This window comes from Astyanax mexicanus, chromosome 22 (genome assembly GCF_023375975.1).
Source record: "Astyanax mexicanus isolate ESR-SI-001 chromosome 22, AstMex3_surface, whole genome shotgun sequence".
Lineage (NCBI taxonomy): Eukaryota > Metazoa > Chordata > Actinopteri > Characiformes > Acestrorhamphidae > Astyanax > Astyanax mexicanus.
Window position 1 is genome coordinate 26,290,017 of NC_064429.1, and position 22,300 is coordinate 26,312,316.

Sequence of the window (22,300 nt, forward strand, 5' to 3'; positions counted from 1 at the left end):
CCTGAGTGGCTTCCTAAAAGAGAGAAACGGTCAAATTCTCTGGATGCTATAGAGGAGAAATCTGTATGAGTCAGATTTCCAACATGGCTTGAGAATTATAACTGGTCATCCATAACTGAGAGATTGTGGTGAGGACCTGTAGTTCCTGGGATGAACAGTAGGTCACCCTTGCTGGGATTGAGTTCCAGGTGATGAAAACTCTTCCAGAACACCAAACTAACCACCCAAGGGTTCAGACCTCGACATGATTAAATGTGCTGAGAAGAAGAAAGTGGTCCAACTGTAAAGAGATGCATGTTTGGAGTAATGTACTGGTGCAGCAAGGTGCTCAGAATTGCTCAATTGCTAAGGTGGCTAAATAGGAAAACAGGCTTGCGAATGACATGCAGCATATTTGACCAGTAGTGTACATACAGTACACTCTCTTTCTCAATCGCTGGCTTACTCACTCACTCACTCACTCACTATCAGACACACCTTTGCACCCATTCTGATCTCCTCAGACAATGTTATCTATAAGCCTTGTTTCATATAGGTCGGCAGCAGCGAAAGCTCTCGGCTTTACATCCCTTGATCAATATGATACGCTGCGGGGTGAAAGTTTGCTCTTCTTTAAGCACTCTCCTCCCTCCTGACAGGTGAGAATGTATCGATCATTTTATTCTATTTGCCGCTCCCCTCGCTGGCTCTCACCTCTGCAGTCGATAGAGCGGGATTGAGAGAGTCTTTTGACCCCTCGCTTGCACATGCATGCTCTCACACTCACACACAGACACAGACATACACACACACACTCTTACACACTGATATAATTTTGATTAATCGTACCAAGCTCCACGGTCACGGCGAGTTGCTACATCTGCGTGTCCTACATGAGTGTGGGTGTGGGTGTGTGTGTTGGTGTCGGATGTCAGCTACATTGTCAGATAAAGGTCTACAGAATCGGTCAAGGTGGTGCATGTGTGTGTGGGGTGTGTGTGTGTGTCTATGTATCGGGGTGTGTGTGTGTGTGTGTGTGTGTGTATTTTTGCCCCTAGCAAGGACAGATTGTGCCTCTTTTTAAGGTCAGTGTGGCCATGGAACTGAAGCATAAAGACAAGTGACCTTGCTGTGGAAGCCACTCCACTAAATTAGCCTTGCTCCCCGCGTTCACACTTCGTCTTCCCCCCCCCCCCCTCCGTTCATCCTGGTGGAGGTAAACGAGTGTAGAGAGCAGAGACAGGTTAGCTGCCGCAGCCCTCTCTACTCATCTGCAGAGCGATAGAGAGATAATTATTCTGTCTCCGACTCGCGCGGCATGAAAAATGCATAACGCTGGGGGTTGAGGCGGCCTATCAGAAGGTTAACTCTTCCTACGCTTTGTTTATGCTTCAAATGAGACGCTTTCAGACGCCAGCTTTTGTTGTTTGTTTGTTTGCTCCGCTTTGTTTGGGTGGGCTGTTTGCGCTGAACTTTTGGCCCCGGCTCGTTATGTTCGCCGAAGTTTCTAGCATTGATCGGAAACCGGCCACCTGTCCACCAGTTTCTGCAGCCACTAGCTTTGGCTGCTTTTACCGTATGAATCATTCTGGGTTGTTGCTGTTTTTTTTTTTTTCATTTGTTTATTGTTGTTTGGCTTTTTTTTTCAGGGTTTTTTAAGTCGCTGTGTGTATGTGCACACATGTTTGTGTGTGTGTGTATTGTGAACTCATTCACGTAGTAGAAGACAGTCTCTACTTTCACTTAATGAGTGGAGGAGTTTCTTTACATAGGATTTGGTACTTATTTGCAATTGCTGGTTTCGACTGCTTTTACTCTATGAGTGACTCATTGTTTTTTTGGTTTTTTTTTTTGCTTTTATTGTTAAGCTTATGAATGGCACAGTGCCACAGCATGTAGATTGTGTGTAACACACAGCTTCGGAGACTTGGGATTGTAAGTTCGATCCTTGATCTCATCACTGACTAGGTGTTTTTCTCATGTCCAAGTGGGATTTTTCTGGGAAACACATGGAAAATTGGTGAATCGGCCACAATGCACTGACATTCCATATGAAATGAGACAAGAACTAGTATAAGTACAGCAACTAGTAGTGTCCCATGTCTTTTGCCAAACTCGTGGCATTCAAAGAAGGCTCCATTGATTGAATGTACAGTAGATGTAGATACTAGAATACTACAGGTCACAATAATTACCATCCACTGCACTGATCACTGAGGGTTGTAATGCCTTGTGTGATGTACACATAGGAATGTCCCATCTGTCGGGGACCTTCTATCATGCCTTAATTAGACTCCAATAATTCACATTGCCTTGCCATGAGCATGTTGACCAGTGTTCAGCCTTACTCACAACCATTTACACCTCACATCTTACAGAGGTGTGGGCATTTCCAAGCCATTCCCTGAGGTAACACTTTATGATCAACTTATATCCTGCTATAAGCTTGAATTCACATTTCACCTAGTGCTTTGAGGTGGATTCCAGACCCACCACAACCATTAAGAACCAGAAAGAAGTGGATTAGAAAATAGATATATGGATTTTAAGCTTTTTCTGTACAGTCATATTTTAAATTATGGTGATAATGTGTATATGGCAAAGACATACACATAAAAAAACAGCATTATCTCCACTTGTTTTTATTAGGAATTTCTTTGCGTAGAATGGGTGAGGATAGTTATCTTTCAGTTTTGCCATTTAGAGCTATTTGTCCTCCCCCTCGCCTCATTCTGTCTCTCTCTCACCATCACTCCTTCTGCCAGTGCTGTCCAAACAATCCAAGGCCAAAGTGAAGGTTTGAACTGCAGAGGGCTTTCTTTCTTCTCCTTTGAACATACTTTCTCTCTCTTCTACACTCCCTCCCTCCCTCTCTCACTCCTTCTATCACTTACTCACTCACTCACTCTAGCTCTGGACGAATTGCAGTCTCATCCCAGACCCATACTGCTATCATAGCACAGCTGGACCATTTTGGGGTCAAACTCAGGCCAGACACACATACAGGGCCTGAAGTATGGTTAATTAATACTTTGGGTTTACATAATGTTTGTAGAAGCCGATGAGACATTGTTTCTATGGATAGTAATGTGAAACAATTAGGAGAATCTAAGAAAACCCTTCTATTTTTTTTAAATATTGAAACCTACGGACATTTGGGCACATTGATTATTATTATTCGTAAAATGAATTTCTATTATAAATTATAAGTAAAAAGTTCAATAAGCCATCAATAAGTATGGCTATGGATTAGAGCTTGCGAACCTTACCTGAGAAGTACACACAGTTTGGCAAATTAATGACTGTGGGGCAAATGAAACTCTATGGAAGTGAATAGGAGGTCACGGGATTCTTACATGTTCAGTCCAACAGAGAAAAAAAGAAATCTTCACACAAGTGTCTCGATATTTTCACATGAGACTATTTACACATATAATCTGCTTTCCAACTATTATTAAAAATATTACAGTCTCTTCTGGCCATGTTAGTTTAAGAATACCATGGAAAGCGAGTGCCGTCAAAGCTTTCCTGAACTGTAAAAGCTGATATGATTTAAGGCCTAATTTGTTATCACAAAACCAAATGAGCCCTTCTTTCTTATCAGCGTCGGTGTCTGCCTTGCCCCGTCAAATTCCTCATGGTCTGTGGGCAGGGGGAATCCCGTACCTTTGCCCTCGTGTCCTCCTTCCACTGTCTGTCCTGAAACAAACAGGGGAAATCCAACTTAAACAACCTCCCAGTACAGAGGGGCCGAGCCCCGGCATTGAGGCTCCCCAGCCGTCTCCTGGCCGGGCCCCTGACGCAGGGAGCCGCGCAGACAGGAGGTCGTAAGGAAGTTCCTGTCAATTAGTGTCCTCTCCGTCACCGCGGCCTGACCTTCAGCTGACCGGCGAGCTTCCTCTGGTCCTCTGCTGAGTAAACAACAACGTCCCCTTCATTTGAAGCCCTGCCACAGAGCCAAGTGTAATAACATCACTCATGGGTTTGATGTGAGAGTAGAACGTGTGCGAGTGTCTGAGGCGTAGACGTGGATGAGAAGAGAAGAGGCTGGAAGAGAGCGTTCTGGTTCTGGGTTCATTCTTTAAATCATGGACGTCGCTGGGCTTCTTTTTGTCTCGGCCCTTGACAGAGATTGGAACCAAAATGACTTTAGAACAGTATTTTTATTGGGAAACCCAACACTGTACGTTCAGTGCTCTTACGGTGCTAGCTAACGTTTCTGAAGGACATCAAGCCCTATCTCTATCTCTAACTTTCATTGTGTGTAATTTACTAAACTGTGACCACCTGAACTAATAGTACAAAGTAATAGTTACAGCACTTCTACCAGAAAGACTCTAGAGGCAAGCGTGCAATAATAACCGCTTTAATTTTGATTTTATTAACAATGTATTAGATAATAATTTGTGCTAAGTTAGTCTTTGGCGTAGGACCTGTCGTCAGCCCAAGTATGCAGCATCTAGACCCTCGCAGTTCCTGTCACATGTAGGAGGCAGGGGTGGAGCCAAACCCTGGGCAGCTGATGGGACCAAACTGGAGGCGGTGTGGAGGAAAGAGGGGAAAACGAAACAGCACCTGCAAGCTGAGAAGGGCGTGTAAGGGGAGGTCTTATAAACACAGGTGGAAGCTGTTGATTGGTTGAGATACGAGTGACGAGCACAGGAGTTTCCTGCCCCACCCCTACCCCAGAATGAAGAATCTGATTGGTTCTGGAGAGAAAGTGTATTTCTTTTAATTAGTGGCTAAACTTGATTAAATACTCAGCCCATGGGCCTCATGTTTGACACCTCTGTTTTATAAAAAAGTCCATTTTGAATGAGGATGAGTTAGAAAACAATGTATCTGCCATGGTTGTGCTTCCATGTTGCATACGTTGTACCACCACCACAATCCCAGCAACAAATACACAGTCATCTTAATCGCACCATATACTAAACACAAGTACCCCCCCGGCCTCTACTCATACACACGTCACCATCAACATGTACACACCCCAGCTTTCACTCCATACATGAACACATTTGCACGCACTCCATAAGAGTCCCCTGGTCGTGCTGAGTGTGTGTGAACCCCATTAGCACATTCCCAGATAGCAGCCAGGACCCTCTTATCTCCATCCACCCATTAATTACACTTTGTTCCCCTAAGTGATCTATTTCTGCTCTACCCCGCCCCCGCTGCCCACTCCAGGCCTATCTCTTCTACCACCACCCCCCCAAGATAACAGCGCTAATGTGGGGCTAGCAAGGTCAGCCCGCCTGCCTGGCCCATGTGAAGTGTAGCCCGGTGCATTAGCTGCTAACGCTAACGCCGCCATGTCCGCCACCCGCCATACATGGGGCCACTCTGAAGACGACCCCTAATTACAAACGGCAGCACAGAGGGGCCGCGGTCAGGCTGCTCGAGGCGTCCTCAGTCTGCGGAGGAGTGGACAAGGCGTCCTCCACCTGAGGAGCATGGAGGGCTCTTTAGTTTGAAGTTTGTTAGAAGTTTAGAACTTGAGTGTCTATACTCACCAACCGTGTTGCTAGGTTGAACACATTAGCCTTTTCTAAGCTTAGGTTTTAAGCCTAACTTAGCAAGTTAACGACTTTGTAAACTTGGAGTGTTCATCTCTTTTTATTTGTTCTTTTCTCACATAAGGAAAACTCACTATAAAACGTTCACACAACCAATCATGAGAGTAGCAGTGTTCTCTCTGCTGATTGGTCAGACATGTCTTGGGTGGGAGCAAGAAAGTACAGGAAAAAGGTCCTGTTTTCTGGACTAGTGCAGATTTCTATGCAACTTAACATGGAGCAACTGAAATGGAAATGGAATAGAAATGAAATTTGTTCATTACTAATTGTTTATCCTCGATATAGTTATGTGTTCTCATGGACATTTCTAGTCAGATGTTGCCGGTTACAATCATTACCATCCACTCTGCTGTCCATTAAAGGTGGTAATGTGTTCTATGTTGTATTACAGGTAAACAATGTACCTTAACTAAGAAAGTGCAGTTGTAAAAAATGCCTTTTTAGTCCATCTTGAACCTTTATAGTCCTGTTTAACCTAATAAGATTACAGCTATAAAGATCTACATTCTAATACAATTCTAATATCAATATAAACAATATAGATATGAACAACAGAAATACTACCAAGGGAGTTTGTACCCACAAACTTCTTAAAACTAATTAAGAAATTATTGTAATGTGTCCTGCCATTAAGTCAGTGATTGTCAGAGATGCTGTATATAATGTATATTGAAATATCATAAATTTGTTTGACAGTCTTACTAATATGGTGTCCCACTTTGTAATAAATGTCTCTAATAACTGTGTAGTTAGACATTAATAATGCAAGTAATAACATTGTAACGTCTGGTGAAGCATGCATTGCATTGTTACAGATTTTGTTATTTAGTAATAACACATATTTTAAAGTCAATTTAAACTTGAGTGTACTTTCACGTGTCATAATGTGTGTGAATTCTCACACGTAATAGTGTGTAATTAGTTGTGTATAAACTTCTGTTTATCCAACAGCACTTGTCTGGTATGTAATGAGGGCTGTGATTGTTTTTGAAAAAAATCATAATTCAGATTTTATCACAGGAAGAAAATATTCTGCCAGATATTGACAACTGTAATCAAACTGTAGCAATGCATACTTCAACAACAGTTACAGTGTTATTACATGTATTGTTAATATGTAACTACACAGTTATAGTGTATGGAGATACTTATTATAAAGTGGGACCAACATTACTAGAACTTTTTTTTTTGTTGCAATATATATTGATCTTGAGTTATTGTGCAGTCCTTGTGCAGTGGCTAGTATTCTGTAAAATTGTCCACCTTTGGAGCAGCTGCAGGATCAGTTATTAACAGTTTCTTTCAGTACCTTGCATGTTTCGGACAGCAAGTTGATGTTACCGCAGGACGTCAATACTTCTTGACCTTCAAGCCTTTTTGAAATGGTCTGTTGCAGTTTGTATGATGGAAGAATTGTACATTCTTTCAACATTATTTAGGACTGCCGATGAGTATTTCACCTGAGTTACAGCTGTTGTAATGATTGACATCGTTTTCTGATTCACGCCGTACCGTATCACCCCGCACTCAGCCGTCAGTCATTCAAACAGTGATTGAAAGTACAGTGCAGTATCTGTATGCATAGGATCTGTGAACCACTTCACCCAGTGTGCACATTTGTTGTTTTTGTGTGCTTTCAGCCTCGCTCCGTGTTCCTGTGAGACTTGTGGACACACATCTCGTCCAAGCCAAAGACTGATCCTCCTCGTTCTAGTTTACACACTGTCAATATGGATGACACATGTGCCATGGCTCAAAGACTAGCGAGCCTGCTCCTGTTCTTGACTCCCGCTGCTCCCTTTGTAAACACACTCAGCCCCATGCCCTTATTTATGTATTGAGCGGCTATCGATTCGCCTTGTGCCTCTGCACTCTCACACTCACCCACGTTGTCTCTGAGTTATCAAGGTCTATGATTTCATGGGCTTTGCGCTGCCCTACATGAAGCGCAAGGACTTTCGCTGTAAACCCGGTGGTCAGGGATTCATGGCAGAGGCTTTCGGTTTGAAGTGCTGTATGTTTTATCTCGCTTACTACAAGCAGTATTCTGTAATAATTAAGTGCCATAGTTTAGAAATCCACTCCCTGTGGAGGTTATTAGGGTGTTTCTCAGTAGACTTGGCTGGTTTTCGGGCTCTTACCTCATCTGACATCCATTCTGAGTTATCTCGTGTTTTGTCATATTTTAAGGGGTCAACTGTGAAGGTGCACAGACCAATAAATAAGACTAATAGTAAAACCTCAGTACATAACTTAAATAAAGTAGAAGATCCCAATGTAACAGCGAAGTAAAAGCATTTCTGAAACCATAGCTGCTTTTTAAAACAATGGTGAACCTGTAGAGATGGTTTGAATCACTTGAGACAATAATCTTTTCGTACCTTGTAAAGGTAAAGTCAGGGCAGTAGCTCTTCTAGAACTGGGATCAATAAAGTATCTATCTGTCTATTTATGAAACCATAGCCGCTTTGCCTAACAATGGTGAATCTGTAGAGTGGACTTGAGACACTTGAGTTTTCGGCTCTTACCTCACCTGACATCTATTCTGAGTTAACTCGTGTTTTGTCGTATTTTAAGGGGTCAACTGTGAAGGTGCTCAGATCAATAAATGAGACTAATAGTAAAACTGCAGTACAAACCTCAAAAAAGTAGAAGATCCCAATGTAACAGTGAAGTCAAGGCATTTATGAAACCATAGCTGATTTGTCAAACAATCATGAACCTGTAGAGATGGTTTGAAACCCTTGAGACAATAATCTGTTCATACCTGGTTAGAGTAAAGTCAGGGCAGTAGCTCTTGTAGAATTTCCCACTGGGATCAATAAAGTATCTATCTGTCTATTTCTGAAACCATAGCTGCTTTGCCTACCAATGGTGACTCTGTAGAGTGGACTTGAGACACTTGAGACACTTGGGTTTTCGGCTCTTACCTCACCTGACATCCATTCCGAGTTATCTCGTGTTTTGTCATATTTTAAGGGGTCAACTGTGAAGGTGCTCAGATCAATAAATAAGACTAATAGTAAAACTGCAGTACATACTCAAATAAAGCAGAAGATCCCAATGTAACAGCGAAGGCAATACATATATGAAACCATAGCTGTTTTTTAAAACAATGGTGAACCTGTAGAGATGGTTTAAATCACTTGAGACAATAATCTTCGTACCTTGTAAAGGTAAAGTCAGGGCAGTAGCTCTTCTAGAATTTCTAACTGGGATCAATAAAGTATCTGTCTGTCTATTTATTAAACCATAGCTGCTTTGCCTACCAATGGTGAACCTGTAGAATTGACTTGAGACACTTGGGTTTTCAGCTCTTACCTCACCTGAAATCCCTTCTGAGTTATCTCGTATTTTCTCATATTTTAAGAGGTCAACTGTGTAGTTGCTCAAACCAATAAATAAGACTAATAGTAAAACTGCTGTACATACCTTTAATAAAGCAAGAGCTCACGATATGAGAGCGAAGTCAAGGCATTTTTGAAACCATAACTGCTTTGTAAACAATGGTGAACCTGTGGAACCTGATGGTTTGAGACAGTTATCTTGTCGTATTTTGTGGTCAGCTTAACTGTTTGTGAATACACCACAAAGTCTAGTAGCCAAAACAAGTGAGCAAGTGAAGGAAGTTGTGATGTGTATTCCATGATGTATTGTCCGTATCATCTGTTTATCTATAAGCTTATCTAAAGAGGCCAGACAATGGTGACTTCCTTCTATAGCTTCCAATGTACGTAATACAAGTCATTGTCTTGTGCCCCTGGTAGGGTTGAGATCTATGACCAAAACGTTGCAAGTTTCATAACAAATCAGTGTAGGTTTATTAACATTTATTTATTTGTTTGCTTGCATGACATGTACCTTATATATGTTTGAGTAGTATAAGGTTTTCTTGGTCCCACAAAATGACACATTATAGTCCAGTTGGTTTTTGGTGAAATTGTGTAATTGCACCAAACGTGCTAAAAAGTACTTTTAAAACATGCATTGTGGTGCAGTCTTTTCAGTCTTCAGTTCTGATTCTGCATTTCTTTAGTTTAACAGTACCTGCAGTGCAGTGTTTTCTCTTCTGATTGGTCAGACCTGTCTTGGATGGGAGCAAGAAAGTAAATACAGGAAAAAAGGTCCTGTTTTCTGGACTAGTGCAGGTTTCTATGCAACTTAACATGTAGCAACTACAGAAATGGCTTTTGTTCTTTGCTCATTGTTTAACCTGGATTATAGTTAAGGTCGGATTAAAGTCTGGTTATGTTCTTCTCACCACAAAGCGCAAAGCACTTCAGAGTTCATTTGGGAACCGGAACTAGTATTGTTCGCCATCACTTCTGTCATGTCCTATGGAAGCTAAAGAATGCTGCACTGACCTGCGGGATCATGAGCACTCTGTAAACAAGTGTGAAATGGTCAATGGTTAATTCGTTAGTAAACACTTACCATACCATCATAAAACCCTAATTTTTTTCAAAATTGAGATTTTCTTTGAGCCTTTCGTGCTTTTGTATGCAATGGCGGCATACCAAAATGTCACACATGTCATTGTACACTCTTGTCACTTGCTATTATGCTAGGCTAAGCTTGTGTGAATTAGCTTCCTGAGAGGCCTGTGCCTGAGTCACATTGTACACAGAGACTGACGGTAAGCCTCGGTTAATTTGTTACCGTTTGATTCTTCCTCCTTTCATTCAAAGATTCATCCTTTACTGTTTACCTGATAGCTTCGGGGAGTGACAGTCATGTCATAAAGATCTGCTAGTGCTAGACAAGCAGCTGGGCTTTTTAATTTGTTGCCAGCTTGCTCCCAGTGGATGGAAGGAAGTGTGTGTCTATGAGTGAGTGAGTAGTGCAGTGTTGTGCACACTCATTTGAAGGTGTGTATTACTCTCTCAGGCACTGAAACGTTCGCCATGTCTCGTTGTCTCACCTGAATTTCGGCAGGCTGGCTGTCTGGTCGTCAGTTTCGCTGTGAAAGAGCTGCAGCAGCCAGAGCTAGAGCTAGCGCTAGCGTCAGTCTGCCTCATCTACTTCATGAATATGCTAGCACGATGACGATGATTAGCCAGAGGAGCTTAGGCGCTGTTTGCTCTCCGGGCTTCCCCGTCACACGTGTTTGCTTTCCTGCCCGCTCCTTCCTCGAGTTATCTCTGAGATACGCAGTCATTTGAACAGGGCTAACTTAATCATGCTAATGTGGACTGAGGCTGTTTGACTTGCCAACAAATTAGCCCTCAAATTAGCCTTGAAATCTTCTGTAATTTTGCAGCATTGTCAGGGATGAGGATCATATTTTTGCGCTTGGTTTTCACATGGAGGAATGAGAGGTGGAACATCTATACGATGCTTGTGGAACAACTCACAGGACTTTTTTTTTAAATACAGACACAAAAAAGTGTTTTAAAAAAGTTTGAACACTAGAAAATGTGAATAAATGTAAATAAAAACAGAATGCAACGATTTGTAAATGTCATAGACCCATATTTTATTTACGATAGAACATAATACACTTGTCAGATGTTGAAAGTGAGACATTTGACAATTTTATTTTATTGCCAAGTTGTAAATTGAAGTCCTCCAGAGAGTTCTACTGTAGTTCACCTGAACCTATTGGCCCCAAACATACCAAATGCCAGGTGTGGGCTAGAGAGGTATAAAGACCCCAGCATTGAGCTTTGGAGCACTGGGACAGCAGATATAGCAACAAAAGCAGGATAAGCTCTTTTTTCTTATCGTTAATTTTGTAAAAAGCAGGTTTCCCAACACTTTTGTTCAAATAGTGTACATTCAAAGTACTAGTGGTGATGCCAGTGTCTACAGTAGTTGTCAATTGGCCCTTCTTTGGGGTTGGCTTTGAGTTACTCAAGCAATAGTGTTTCCAATCACTTCTATGGCATATTTGCAATGCAAACTAAATAAACCATTGGTTTGAGACATTAGATATGATTTGGCTTTAAGCTATCGAAAATGTCCTTATTGGACAACCAGTGCTGTCTACTGCTACATAGAAGTACTTCACTGGTACAAAGTTGGAACTCAAAAAAACATATGAAAGATTGAAATCTTATCGTTTTCATCTGTAAATTTGAGAACTTTAATATTGTTTGCGTTAATTGGGTAACCCATTACAACCTGGATGTAAGGTCGCACCTAAGATCTTCTCTCTCATTAGTAGAGTACTACCTAAAGTACATTTTATATTAAAATAAGCTTCATAGACCCTACAACTGAACCCTGTGGAACCCCACAAAAAAGGATTAATAGCTTAATACTTACCTATTGTTTAGTGGGATGCCATGTAGTCAGTGTAGTTCACTGCTTCATCTCTCACTACTGGTATTTCTCCTGTGTCTCAAGCTTTCTGAGATATCTATAAAGGCATATAGCATTGACCAGAAACTAAATGAATAAGGCCCACACAGTAGCCTGTTTGATTATGTGTGGTAAATTTGATAAAATCCAAGTTTGAGAACAACTATTCTATAGGAATGTTGTCATTTAGGCACCTTTCCAGCTCTTATACATATCCTTACACACTTTTATATTATACTTATATACCACCTTTCTAGAACAAGAACAAGAAAACCTACCGTTGACACTCTCCACACACCGACATATCGACACACACTGATGAAAAGCAGCATCCAGTTATGCACAGGTAGGGACTTGAACCCAAGAACCCAGTGTTCGGAAGGGAAACATGCTAACCTTCAAGCTACTGTGCCACACAAGTTAGTTAACTTTTTTTTTTTTTCTTAAATACACAAAAAAAGGCAGTTTGTTGCCAGTGAAGGTGGTCCAGGGGTAGTAGGTTCTGTAACGTGTTGGGCCGAATATTCAACACGATCTCCATTTAAAACTCCACATTTCAATAAATGTGAGTCTCTCTCCGTCTTTCTCTCTCTCTATCTCTCTTTTTCTGTCAGTACAGTGAATTGCAAGTCCTCTCAGCAGGCCCTGAAGCCACTCGTTCAGCTTTTCTCATTTATGGTTGTGTAATGAGTTCTGCCTCTGTTTGCTCCAACGACAATAATAAGTAAAGTAATTAAAAGAGGCAGAGAGGGGGAAAACATGGGCAGACACCATCCCTTGCATGGGCAAGTGTTGACAGCGAATTGCATTAGACTTTTTGATGAAATTGTAGGTGCGCTCGTTCGTTCCTGGGTTCGCCTCGTCTCCGTATCGGCAAGTACGATTGTGCTTGTTTTTTTTTTTTGTTTTTTTTAAATACGTTAATTTAATTACATCCAGTACAAACAAGGCATGCTTTTTGCTTTCTTTGCGCCACAACAGTAATAACTGTGCTGTGTGCTTCTGGCACTGCTGAGCATGAAGTGGGATGCTACATGTTTTTGCGGTGAGGGTATACGAGTAAATATAGATTCGATTAGCCGTTTTATGAATTATGGCTTATGGCTTTACATCCTCCATTACTGAGAGCTGTGTAGGCTGTTAGGGCTGTTAGTGTGTACGAACATTGGCACCTTGTCTGGTCTCATTAGTGCCCAAGCTGAACACACTCAGATCCCCTTTCCCATGGTCAGGCATGCGCGGCACAAGTGCCAAACCGCCCAGGCATCGAACAAACAAATATCATAGAGTGCCGAGGTGGCGAATCCAACTTGCACGCCAAGAGGGACACACAGAGCAAACAAGTTGTGTGTTGCCGCACTGCTGGGGCTGCAGCATAGACCAGTGCTACTGTTTCTTTTTAGTGATTGAGTTACTGGAGCTGTTGGGGTGATTTTTTTTTAGAATATTAAGGATAGAAAATGCATAAAACATAATGAGATATATTATATTTCCATTGTTTCTAACATAGAGATTTTGCAAAAGATTTTCAGTACGTTTCCTACTTTTCTGCCTTTTCTGTCTAAAAATTCTCAGTGTGCAAATGGAAATACACAGGACAGACTTTTATTTATTTATTTCATAATTACTAGAATCTACTAAGATCCCATTATTTTCCCTCAACAGTGTAATTAGGACATACCAAAATGCCCCCCTAATAAAAGCAAACAATTTTGGAAATTAAATGAAATATGCCAGTCGTGTTCAATCAATTAAGAGACAGGTTTGAATGGCGTGCTACAGATGGAGGCTAATTACAATCAGCACACTTTGATTTTTTTTTTTTTTTTTTCGTCCTCATTTATTTATTTATTTTTCTCCTCTGGCTCAGAGTAATACTTGCGGCAGTGCTGCTGATTCACTCAGTGTTTGTGCTTTGAAGCTTCACCGGCAGCCAAGATTAACATTCGTGACATATTGGGTGGCGGGGCTATAACTACTTTGTGCGCGTTTGTGTGTGTGTTCTTGTGTTTGTGTGTTTATGTGTTTATTAAAACACTAAGAACAATGTTTGTCCCAAAATGATCAAAGAGATATTCAATTATCCAGAAAGAAACACGTTTGGGAATTAAGTATCAGTTTCTTCATAGAGAATTTGCAGATTATATAACACACATTACAAACATTACAGTGGGGAAAAAGTGGCATGATATGAGCTGCTGTAGTGTGTGTGTGTGTGTGTGTGTGTGGTATCGTCTTTGGCCGACATGTTCGAGAGAATTTTCACTTAGACTCTGGTAAAAAAAAACAAAAAAAAAAAACAATCTTTATTCCTTTATAATTTGTGTTTGCTTCTTTGTTTTATATAAAATGTATGTTAAAAAAACATTTATTACATTAATAATTTTCAGAAAGAATACAAAGTGCACTTAATAATTAATAAAACATCTTGACATAACTACATAGAGTGTATTTTTATTGCGTTTTTATTTAATCAAATCATTGTTTCACATACTTTACAAAGCACAAATAAGCAAATAAATAAATAAGCACAAAACATTCTACAGAAAATTATGTATTAAGAAATGAATGTACAATTTATATTAAAATAAAAATACAAAAAAATGTCAGAAAATAAGAATTGTAACTATACATAAGACATTTATTTCAATACTATAACAAAATACAATACCTGTAATTAAAGCAAATACATTTTACCTTTGTTTAACCTTTTAATATTTTCATACAAAGAATTTTAAATAACTTGTTATAGACATGAATTATAAACTTTAATATTATTATAATTATTACATTCCATAAAAGAAAATGCCTCTTTATTAACATATTACTCTTAAAAACAACAGATCCAGCACACACACACACATACACACACACACACACACACACACACAAGCTCTGCATTAACATGGCAAACATGAGCTGTCTGTGTAAACGCAACGTGGTTTATTAAATCACCAAACAGAGCGTAGCCGTAATATTTCTGTAAAATGTGTTTTATTTGAATTTGGGTCTCTTTTCTCTCGGTTTTAGCGAGGAAGGTCGATGAGCTTTACTGATAGTTTAATAATCCTCCCAATTATGTGGTAATGATTTTTTAATTTGACATTAATGCTAGTTTTATGAGGCTGAAATTTATCAGCGATATCCCTGCGACAGCCGACTGGAGCTTATGAAAAATCCCTGCTGGAAAACAGAATTCCTGAAAGGGGGAGAAAAAAAGAGAATATGAGAGGGCTGTCATATTTCTTTTTTATTTATTTATTTTTTTCTTTTCTTTTACAAGACAGACACCAGGCAGTCTTTTTGCACAGCCTTTTTTGTTGCGTAGTCTTTTTGCGGATCCAGGATGGAGGTGTGTGTAATCCTCGTGTGCGTGTACCTCTTTTTTTTTTTTGAAGGGCTTTAATTGAATTTGTGGCCTGACTGCACATGACGGTGCGTCTGCGTTCTGACTGTATGAGCCGTATGCGCTGTATGAGCTGTTGTAACCCACCCATACACTATTGATTACATTCGACACATCTTGGCAATTAGGAGATGGCACGGCGGTGTAATAAAAGCCTATTAGCGGAGCACGCTGGCGAGCGCTCGTCCGAGGTGATGTGGCCGGCAGGGGTGGAGCTCCTGCAGGGGTCGCCGCGGGGCCCTGCGCCATTTGCATATCTGCTTGGAGACGCACTGTTGCTGACCCCGTAGCCGTGCGGATCAGTGCGAGAGGCTTTCGCCGCTCAGGAGTTCACCGTAGGTTCAAGGTAACAAAAAGTAAGCCTCCGCCATTGATCACTCCTAAAGAAGAAAGGAGAGAAAGAGAGAGGGAGAGAGTGAACATGAGAGAGAGAGGGAGGGAAATAAATAAAGGCCTAGTCGAAGGAAGGGAAAGGGAGAACAATTGGAGGCCATGTGCCGCTTTAAATTGGATCTAAATTATAAATAAGAGCCGTGGAGGCGATGTCTTCTTCTCCAGTGGTGTGTCGTGCCAGGACCTACACAGGTAAAGAGATTGTTTGGGCAGGAGTTATTGACTCGCTGATTGCCAGCTTGGTAAACTTGACCTGAGGCACTGATCACCGGCCAAGCTAGAGGAACCATTGATGCACAGTCGCATTCGCAGTCGCAAGTCACATGCGCAACACACACACACACAAACCTCCCCACACAGCTCCAGTATCTTCATCAATACCAGCCAGACAAAGGTCAATCTAATAAACATGGAGGTCAGCATGGTGGCCATTTGAGAACTCCTTTGGCATGGGCCTTAAAGGTGCTTTTTTAATTGTATCCCTGCGGGCAGAGAGGGAAAAGGTGCAGAAAAAAAAAAAGAAAGGACACCAACCCAAGCGAACGGCACACACAAAAAAAACAAAAAAAAACCCAGAAAGACGAAAGGACATATCGAGCCAATCCTCTTTGTAGCACGCCGAGTGCGCTCGCAGACAAAGCAGCGGCTGCAATGTGAGAAATCAGCGGCTTTGTAAAAAATTTCGACCGTGCTCAATAACATGGCGCGAACAAGCGCCCGGCCCAATACTGTACACGGCGAGCGAGAGAGATAACATGCTGACAGATAACACAATAAAATGACAAATTACAGCGTTTAAGAGCTCGGGCCACTGTCACTCTCGCCACGCCGAGGTGCCTTGAGGTGCCTTGAGGACTTCGCAGAGGTTCGATGAGGACTTTGAAAGGTACGACGGGGACCCGAGGTGTACATGTCACTCCTCCAGAGCCCAGTGACCCGAACATGGGAATTCTTTAACCTGCCGCGAGAGGCAGAAACCGAGCCTTTCCGCGGATGAACTGATAGCAGTGCTTTAGTCACCAGAGAGAACACTCAATCTTCCACCGGTGGTGGTCAGTGCTTCCATTGTTCATCACTTTGCATACGTCTCAATAAATGAAAAAGCTGGTAAGCGAATATACGCAACACGACACCAGCGCTGCGAGCTCGTGTGTGGCACTCCGGTGCTTGGCACCAAAATCTGATGAATCTGTGTCGGTTGTTTCAATAGAGATGCCTGAAGTTCTGAAGCGGAATTATGGAAATACTTAAATATTGATTTATTTATTTATGGGACACGCCTTAGCTAACAGTCCAACTAACAGAATTCATTCAGAATTCATTCTTGTTTTTATCACGGCCTCTATCTACAAAATTGGCAACTTCACAGAAGAATGAAAAAGTCTTCTCAACTTTCAAGGTCATGGAAGTCAATTTAAACTAATTGTAATTTTGTTGTTGTCATTTTGAAGCATTTCTATTCGTCCATTTATTGAAAAAGGAGCAACTAAAGCCAGATTTTGATTTGGTGTCAAAAAGTGACTAATTCAACTAATTCATGTCTCAAAAATGTTATCTGTAAAAATGTCAGATTTCCAAATTGGCAACTTTACCTGAAATGAAAAAAACGTTAAAGTTTTTAAGGTCATGTATAAGTAATTTTGGGACACTATAATTGGTCTGTTCATTGTAAATTGTTTTGACATGGTACAAAAAAGACATGCTAGATTTAAATGATGGGAAAAATGTATATCTGTAAAAACCTTAAGTTCATTGAAGTCAATGTAAAAAGGTAATTATGAAAGATTTCCATTGGTCCATTATTGGCAAATTGTGTTTTGAAATGGTACAAAGAAGAACAGCCTAATTCAAATGATTATGTCAAAAATGGAAAACATAAAAAATGGAGATATATGGTTTGTGGATGACAGTGACAAGACCACATCCATATAAAGTCCATCCATTGCCTTTATTTTTGTCTTGTGCTCAATATCTGTATCAACATCTTCACTACATTTGCTCTTTTTTGTGTTTGTGTGTATCTGCAGGCACTGAGAGGCATGAGCTAACTTCATGGAAAAGCTTCCAGTCCATCTTCAAGTACTTCGACAAACACCTGGAGGAGCAGACGAAAGCAGCAGCAGCAGAAGAGGAAGAAGAAGAAGATGAAGAAAGAGAAAAGGAAAAAGACGGGGAGGAAGAAGCTACAAAAGAGCCCCCCACCACCCGCAGCGCCAACCGAGTCAAACACGAGGACTTGTAGAACATTTTAGAAGGTCCAGAAACATCAGCCGTCAACATCTCCTCTCTGAACCTCTCTCAGCCGGTTTCCTCTCTTTCACTAGAAACAAATGAAACATAACCCTTCTCCTGGAGGCTCTCCTCCTCCTCCTCCTCCCAACATATTGTCTCTCATGCCTCGGAGTGCGAGGTCGGTGTGTATACATCAGAATAGCGTTTTGCATTACTTCTAGATGAGCGCAACTGTCAAAGCAATATGGCTCCACTGCTTGTGCCTCCCCTGGGCTGCTGTGCGGATTTGGTGGCGGCCCATCGGTGGCCAGATTAAGGCTGACAGGCGGCTCCGCACTGCGCCTCGTGATGCACCTCTAATTGTCCTGACATCGCTCTGAACTGAGCTAATGCCTGGGAAACACACACACATACATACATGGATACACACACTTGTATACACACTCACACATTTTTATCCCCACCCCATGGTCCTAAAACCCACTTGCAGATCGCCCCCAGTCCCTGAAAAGCTCTGGCTTTTTCCTTTTTTTTCATATTTGTTCCTCGTTCAGTCTTTCAGCTCTTTTCAGCCTTGACCTGGGTGAAATATGTATTTGAAGTGCTGCCTCATGTTAGACATTTTCATCCTTTTCATACTTCAGATTCCAGACTTGTGGCCAATTCTGGAATTACGGGATTAGTCCCGCTACACTCTTGTGGCTTGAACTCAGAATTGCGATGATTTCGCATAGTATAACACAGCCGAGCATCGTAAATATATACAGTATATTGGACATCAAATATATATATGATATAATTCTTTGCTTTCCCAAACTAAGATTCTTCATTTTTTATGCTAAAGTCTGTGCTTTATTACAGTAGTTTCCCAGACAGGGATTAAGCCTAGTCTTGAACTACACAACAATTTTGAATGGAGTTTTTTTTTTTTATTATTGAAAGGAAAATACAGTATAGTCTATGACTAGGCTTAATCAATCAATTTAGTCAAGAAACTAAACCATAATTTCATTAGGATCCTCTGTAGGCCTGTCACAATATCTTTACTGTTCTTTTTGGACAATATATTGACCTTAAGATAATTGCGATAAAATCATTTTTACACCATTTTATGCCACTTTTTTTTTAGTAATGATAATTTTAAAGCATAATAATACAGCTATACTCATTTAAAGGACTATGGACATTTAATCAATAGTATATTTTTGCTTTTTACTTTATCTGCCACAGTCATTGCCACGTTGGTCATTGGGTAACTGGTTAAAAATATTGGTGAAGCTCATTCCTATGTAAACAGTTTTGTAAAGGAAACACAATAGACGATAGCAAAGGTCAGCTAAACTTTAGCAAGCAATTATTTATAGTGCGAAAAGTTGATAATATTAATATCGTGACAGGCCTAGGACCTTCAGAATTATGTAAAATATAGGTTCGAATCCATTAACCTCAGTTTTTAAGTTAGCATTATAACTGCATTACTTTCAAAAATAGCATAGACCCCACAATCGAACCCTGTGGGGCTCCCTAAAATCTGTTACTTTTAACTTAAATAGTTGAATATCTTTCCTGTATTTTTTTAAAATCACTTTTGAAACAATCCACATTCCCAGAGTAAGTTTTAAGCATATCTCTTTTTACAGAAGTACGATATAAGTACAAAAATTCACCGTTCAGAACGAATTACTAAACCTATTATGTCCTTTCTGCCGGATTGGAGGGATTGGGAGGGTTAATATCCAAAGCATAAGAAAGATTCTTTTAGATGTTTGCACAATGTATCCTCCCTTTCTCCCTCCTCAGCTCTCATGCCTGTTAAATCTCACATTCTGAACATCACACTGACATCGTCCGCTCTCCCCCTAAAGCTCATGTTATGTCAATTTCTTGGCATAAACAAAAGACATTGTCTTCTGGACAATGTGGTATTAGTCAAGGCTTAGAGATACGTCGCTCAAGCACATCAACACATCCCTCTGCTTTAACTCAAAAACTAATCTTCCCAGACTGGCGCACAGTCGCCGCTGATGACAAAAAAAAAAAAAGAGCAGCGAATTCAGCGTTGAATCCGAGATCTTTGAAGGTAGACTGTTTTTCGGTGTTTGAAACGGTTGAAAGGGTAATTTGCATATTTTACGTGTCATTTTAAACGAACGAACGAACGAAAATAAATAAACGAACGAACGAGTGTGCGAGCGAGCGAGTGAGTGATGAGATGTGGAGACGTTTGGGAAATAATGCACTAAATATATCCACATCCAAAAGCTTCAGACGTTCAATCGCATTCAGGCCTTTTTTTGTTTTTTAGAGGGTTTCAGAACTATTTTTACTGCAAACACAGAAGTTTAAAGTTTTAATAGAGCAATATACCTGAAAATATGCTCAAGTTTTTATCTTTAAAACAAGATGTCGCAAGACGTTGCTTATTGCAACTTAGTTGGAGTAAAACTATAAACACCTGTGGAACTTGAATAGAGTTGCCTTAGGAATAAAATACAAAAGACAAATTTCATCTTCCTATTTTATTTTTTCTTAATTTTCCTTCTTTTCTAACAATATGACTACTAAGCCATATAGGATCTTTCATTTGTGGAAGTGTAAGAGATGTGGGAGTGTAAGAGTGCAGGCTTAACCAAATAATAAAAACGCCAGACCTACACATTTGATATGTAAATTCATTTTAACGGTTGCTGTTTTTTTTTTTTAAATGACTGATTTTTACATTTATATCAAGCCGTTTGATTCGCTTTGAACTGGTGTAGAACTGGAGTTTATTTCTGAAATGATGATTAGATGTTTTATCTTTGGGTTTGGGAATGGTTATGGTAATTTTGTTATATTTGAGTAAGTTTTTCATCCTTCCTTTGTCTTCGTTTCTGTTTTGCAAAGACAAAGCAGTTCCTTTCTTTAAATTGAGATTGGATTTGGGGTTTATCCACGTGGTCCACATGTTTTTTGATTTGTATCTTCTTGTACTTCATCTTTATCTTTTTTATGCTAATTTACAACAGACTATGGCTGTTATAAAATAAACACATTTTTATGCTTATGATGATGACACCATTTTTGTTTGTTTGCTTTTTATCCTGTCTTAAAAATAAAAATAAAATTAGCTTAATAGTTTATGAACATGTTCTACAGTTATCCAGTTACAGTGGTTCTCCTTTGGAAGTGGTAGACAAACCATGTATTGCTGTTTGCCAAATTAACTCCAGAAAACTTTTAAGGAGTGAAGGGATGCTTTATAGGCCCTACAACTGAACCCTTTAGAATCTTCATAGGCCTTAATTGCACTTTTTGGAATCTTCATAGGCCCTACTATTGAACCATGTAGAATCTTCATAGGCCCTAGAACTGAACCCTGTGGAATCTTTACATACCCTACAACTAAACCCTGTGGAATCCTTATAGACCCTACAATTGAACCCTTTGAAATCTTCACAGGCCCTACAAATAAACTCTTTGGAATCTTCACAGGCCCTACAACTGAACCCTGTGGAATATTTACAGGTCCTACAATTTAACTTTTTAAAATCTTCATAGGCCCTACAGCAGGAACCCTGTGGAATCTTCATAGGCCCTACAAATGAACTCTTTGGAATCTTTACAGGCCCTACAATTGAACCCTGTAGAATTTGTACAGGCCATACAACTGAACCCTTTGGAATCCATATAGGCCCTACAACTGAACCCTTTGGTGTCTTCACAGGCCCTGGAACTAAACCATGTGGAATTCTGATAGGCTCTACAAATGGACCCTTTGGAATCCTTATAGACCCTGCAACTGAACCCTGTAGAATTTTCATAGGCCCTACAACTGAACCCTGTAGAATCTTCATAGGCCCTACAAATAAACCCTGTGGAATCTTCATAGGCCGTACAATTGAAACCTTTGGAATCGTCATAGACCCTACAACTGAACCCTGTAGAATCGTCATAGGCCGTACAATTGAAACCTTTGGAAACATCATAGGCCTTACAACTGAACCCTGTGGAATCTCTATAGACCCTACAATTAAACCCAGTGGAATCTTCATGGGCCCTACAACTCAACCCTGTGGAATCTCCATAGGCCCTAAAGTTAAACCCTGTGGACTCTTCACAGGCCCTACAACTGAACCCCGTGGAACTGCACAATTTCCAATCATCCAGTGGTTCAAGGGAATGCCTTGCAAAGACTGTACTTAGAGGTCTAAAGGGTGGTCTAAAAGGTTTGAGAACCACTGTCCTAAGTGGCATCCCTCCAAAGAACCCATTTCAGCACCTTTGTCTTTTTTCTAAGCAGCCTTTGCAGACTTTGCAGTGCTTCCTCTAGCGCCGTCATCGAAATTAGGCTTTATAGGAGGTTTTCTTCCTGCAGTCTCACTCTGACTCACACTATTTACAATCCAGCTCTCGTGAAGGCATCGCT

The 22,300-nt window shown here is 40.5% G+C and overlaps 1 protein-coding gene and 1 long non-coding RNA gene across 5 annotated transcripts in view; one reads left to right on the forward strand and one right to left on the reverse strand.

Annotated features, from left to right (window-relative positions):
- fam172a (family with sequence similarity 172 member A) overlaps positions 1-20,938 on the forward strand; it is a 288,454-nt gene extending 267,516 nt beyond the window's left edge. For all 4 annotated transcript variants that reach the window (XM_049470775.1, XM_007243895.3, XM_049470777.1 and 1 more), the window contains one exon: positions 17,688-20,938. In XM_049470775.1, coding sequence (XP_049326732.1) covers positions 17,688-17,902 — 215 coding nt within the window. In that variant the 3' untranslated portion in view covers positions 17,903-20,938. The remainder of the gene's footprint in view (positions 1-17,687) is intronic.
- Positions 15,244-22,300, reverse strand: part of LOC111191725 (uncharacterized) — a 28,269-nt gene continuing 21,212 nt past the window's right edge. The window contains exon 2 of the long non-coding RNA XR_002649617.2: positions 15,244-15,647. This is a non-coding gene — a long non-coding RNA (uncharacterized LOC111191725). The remainder of the gene's footprint in view (positions 15,648-22,300) is intronic.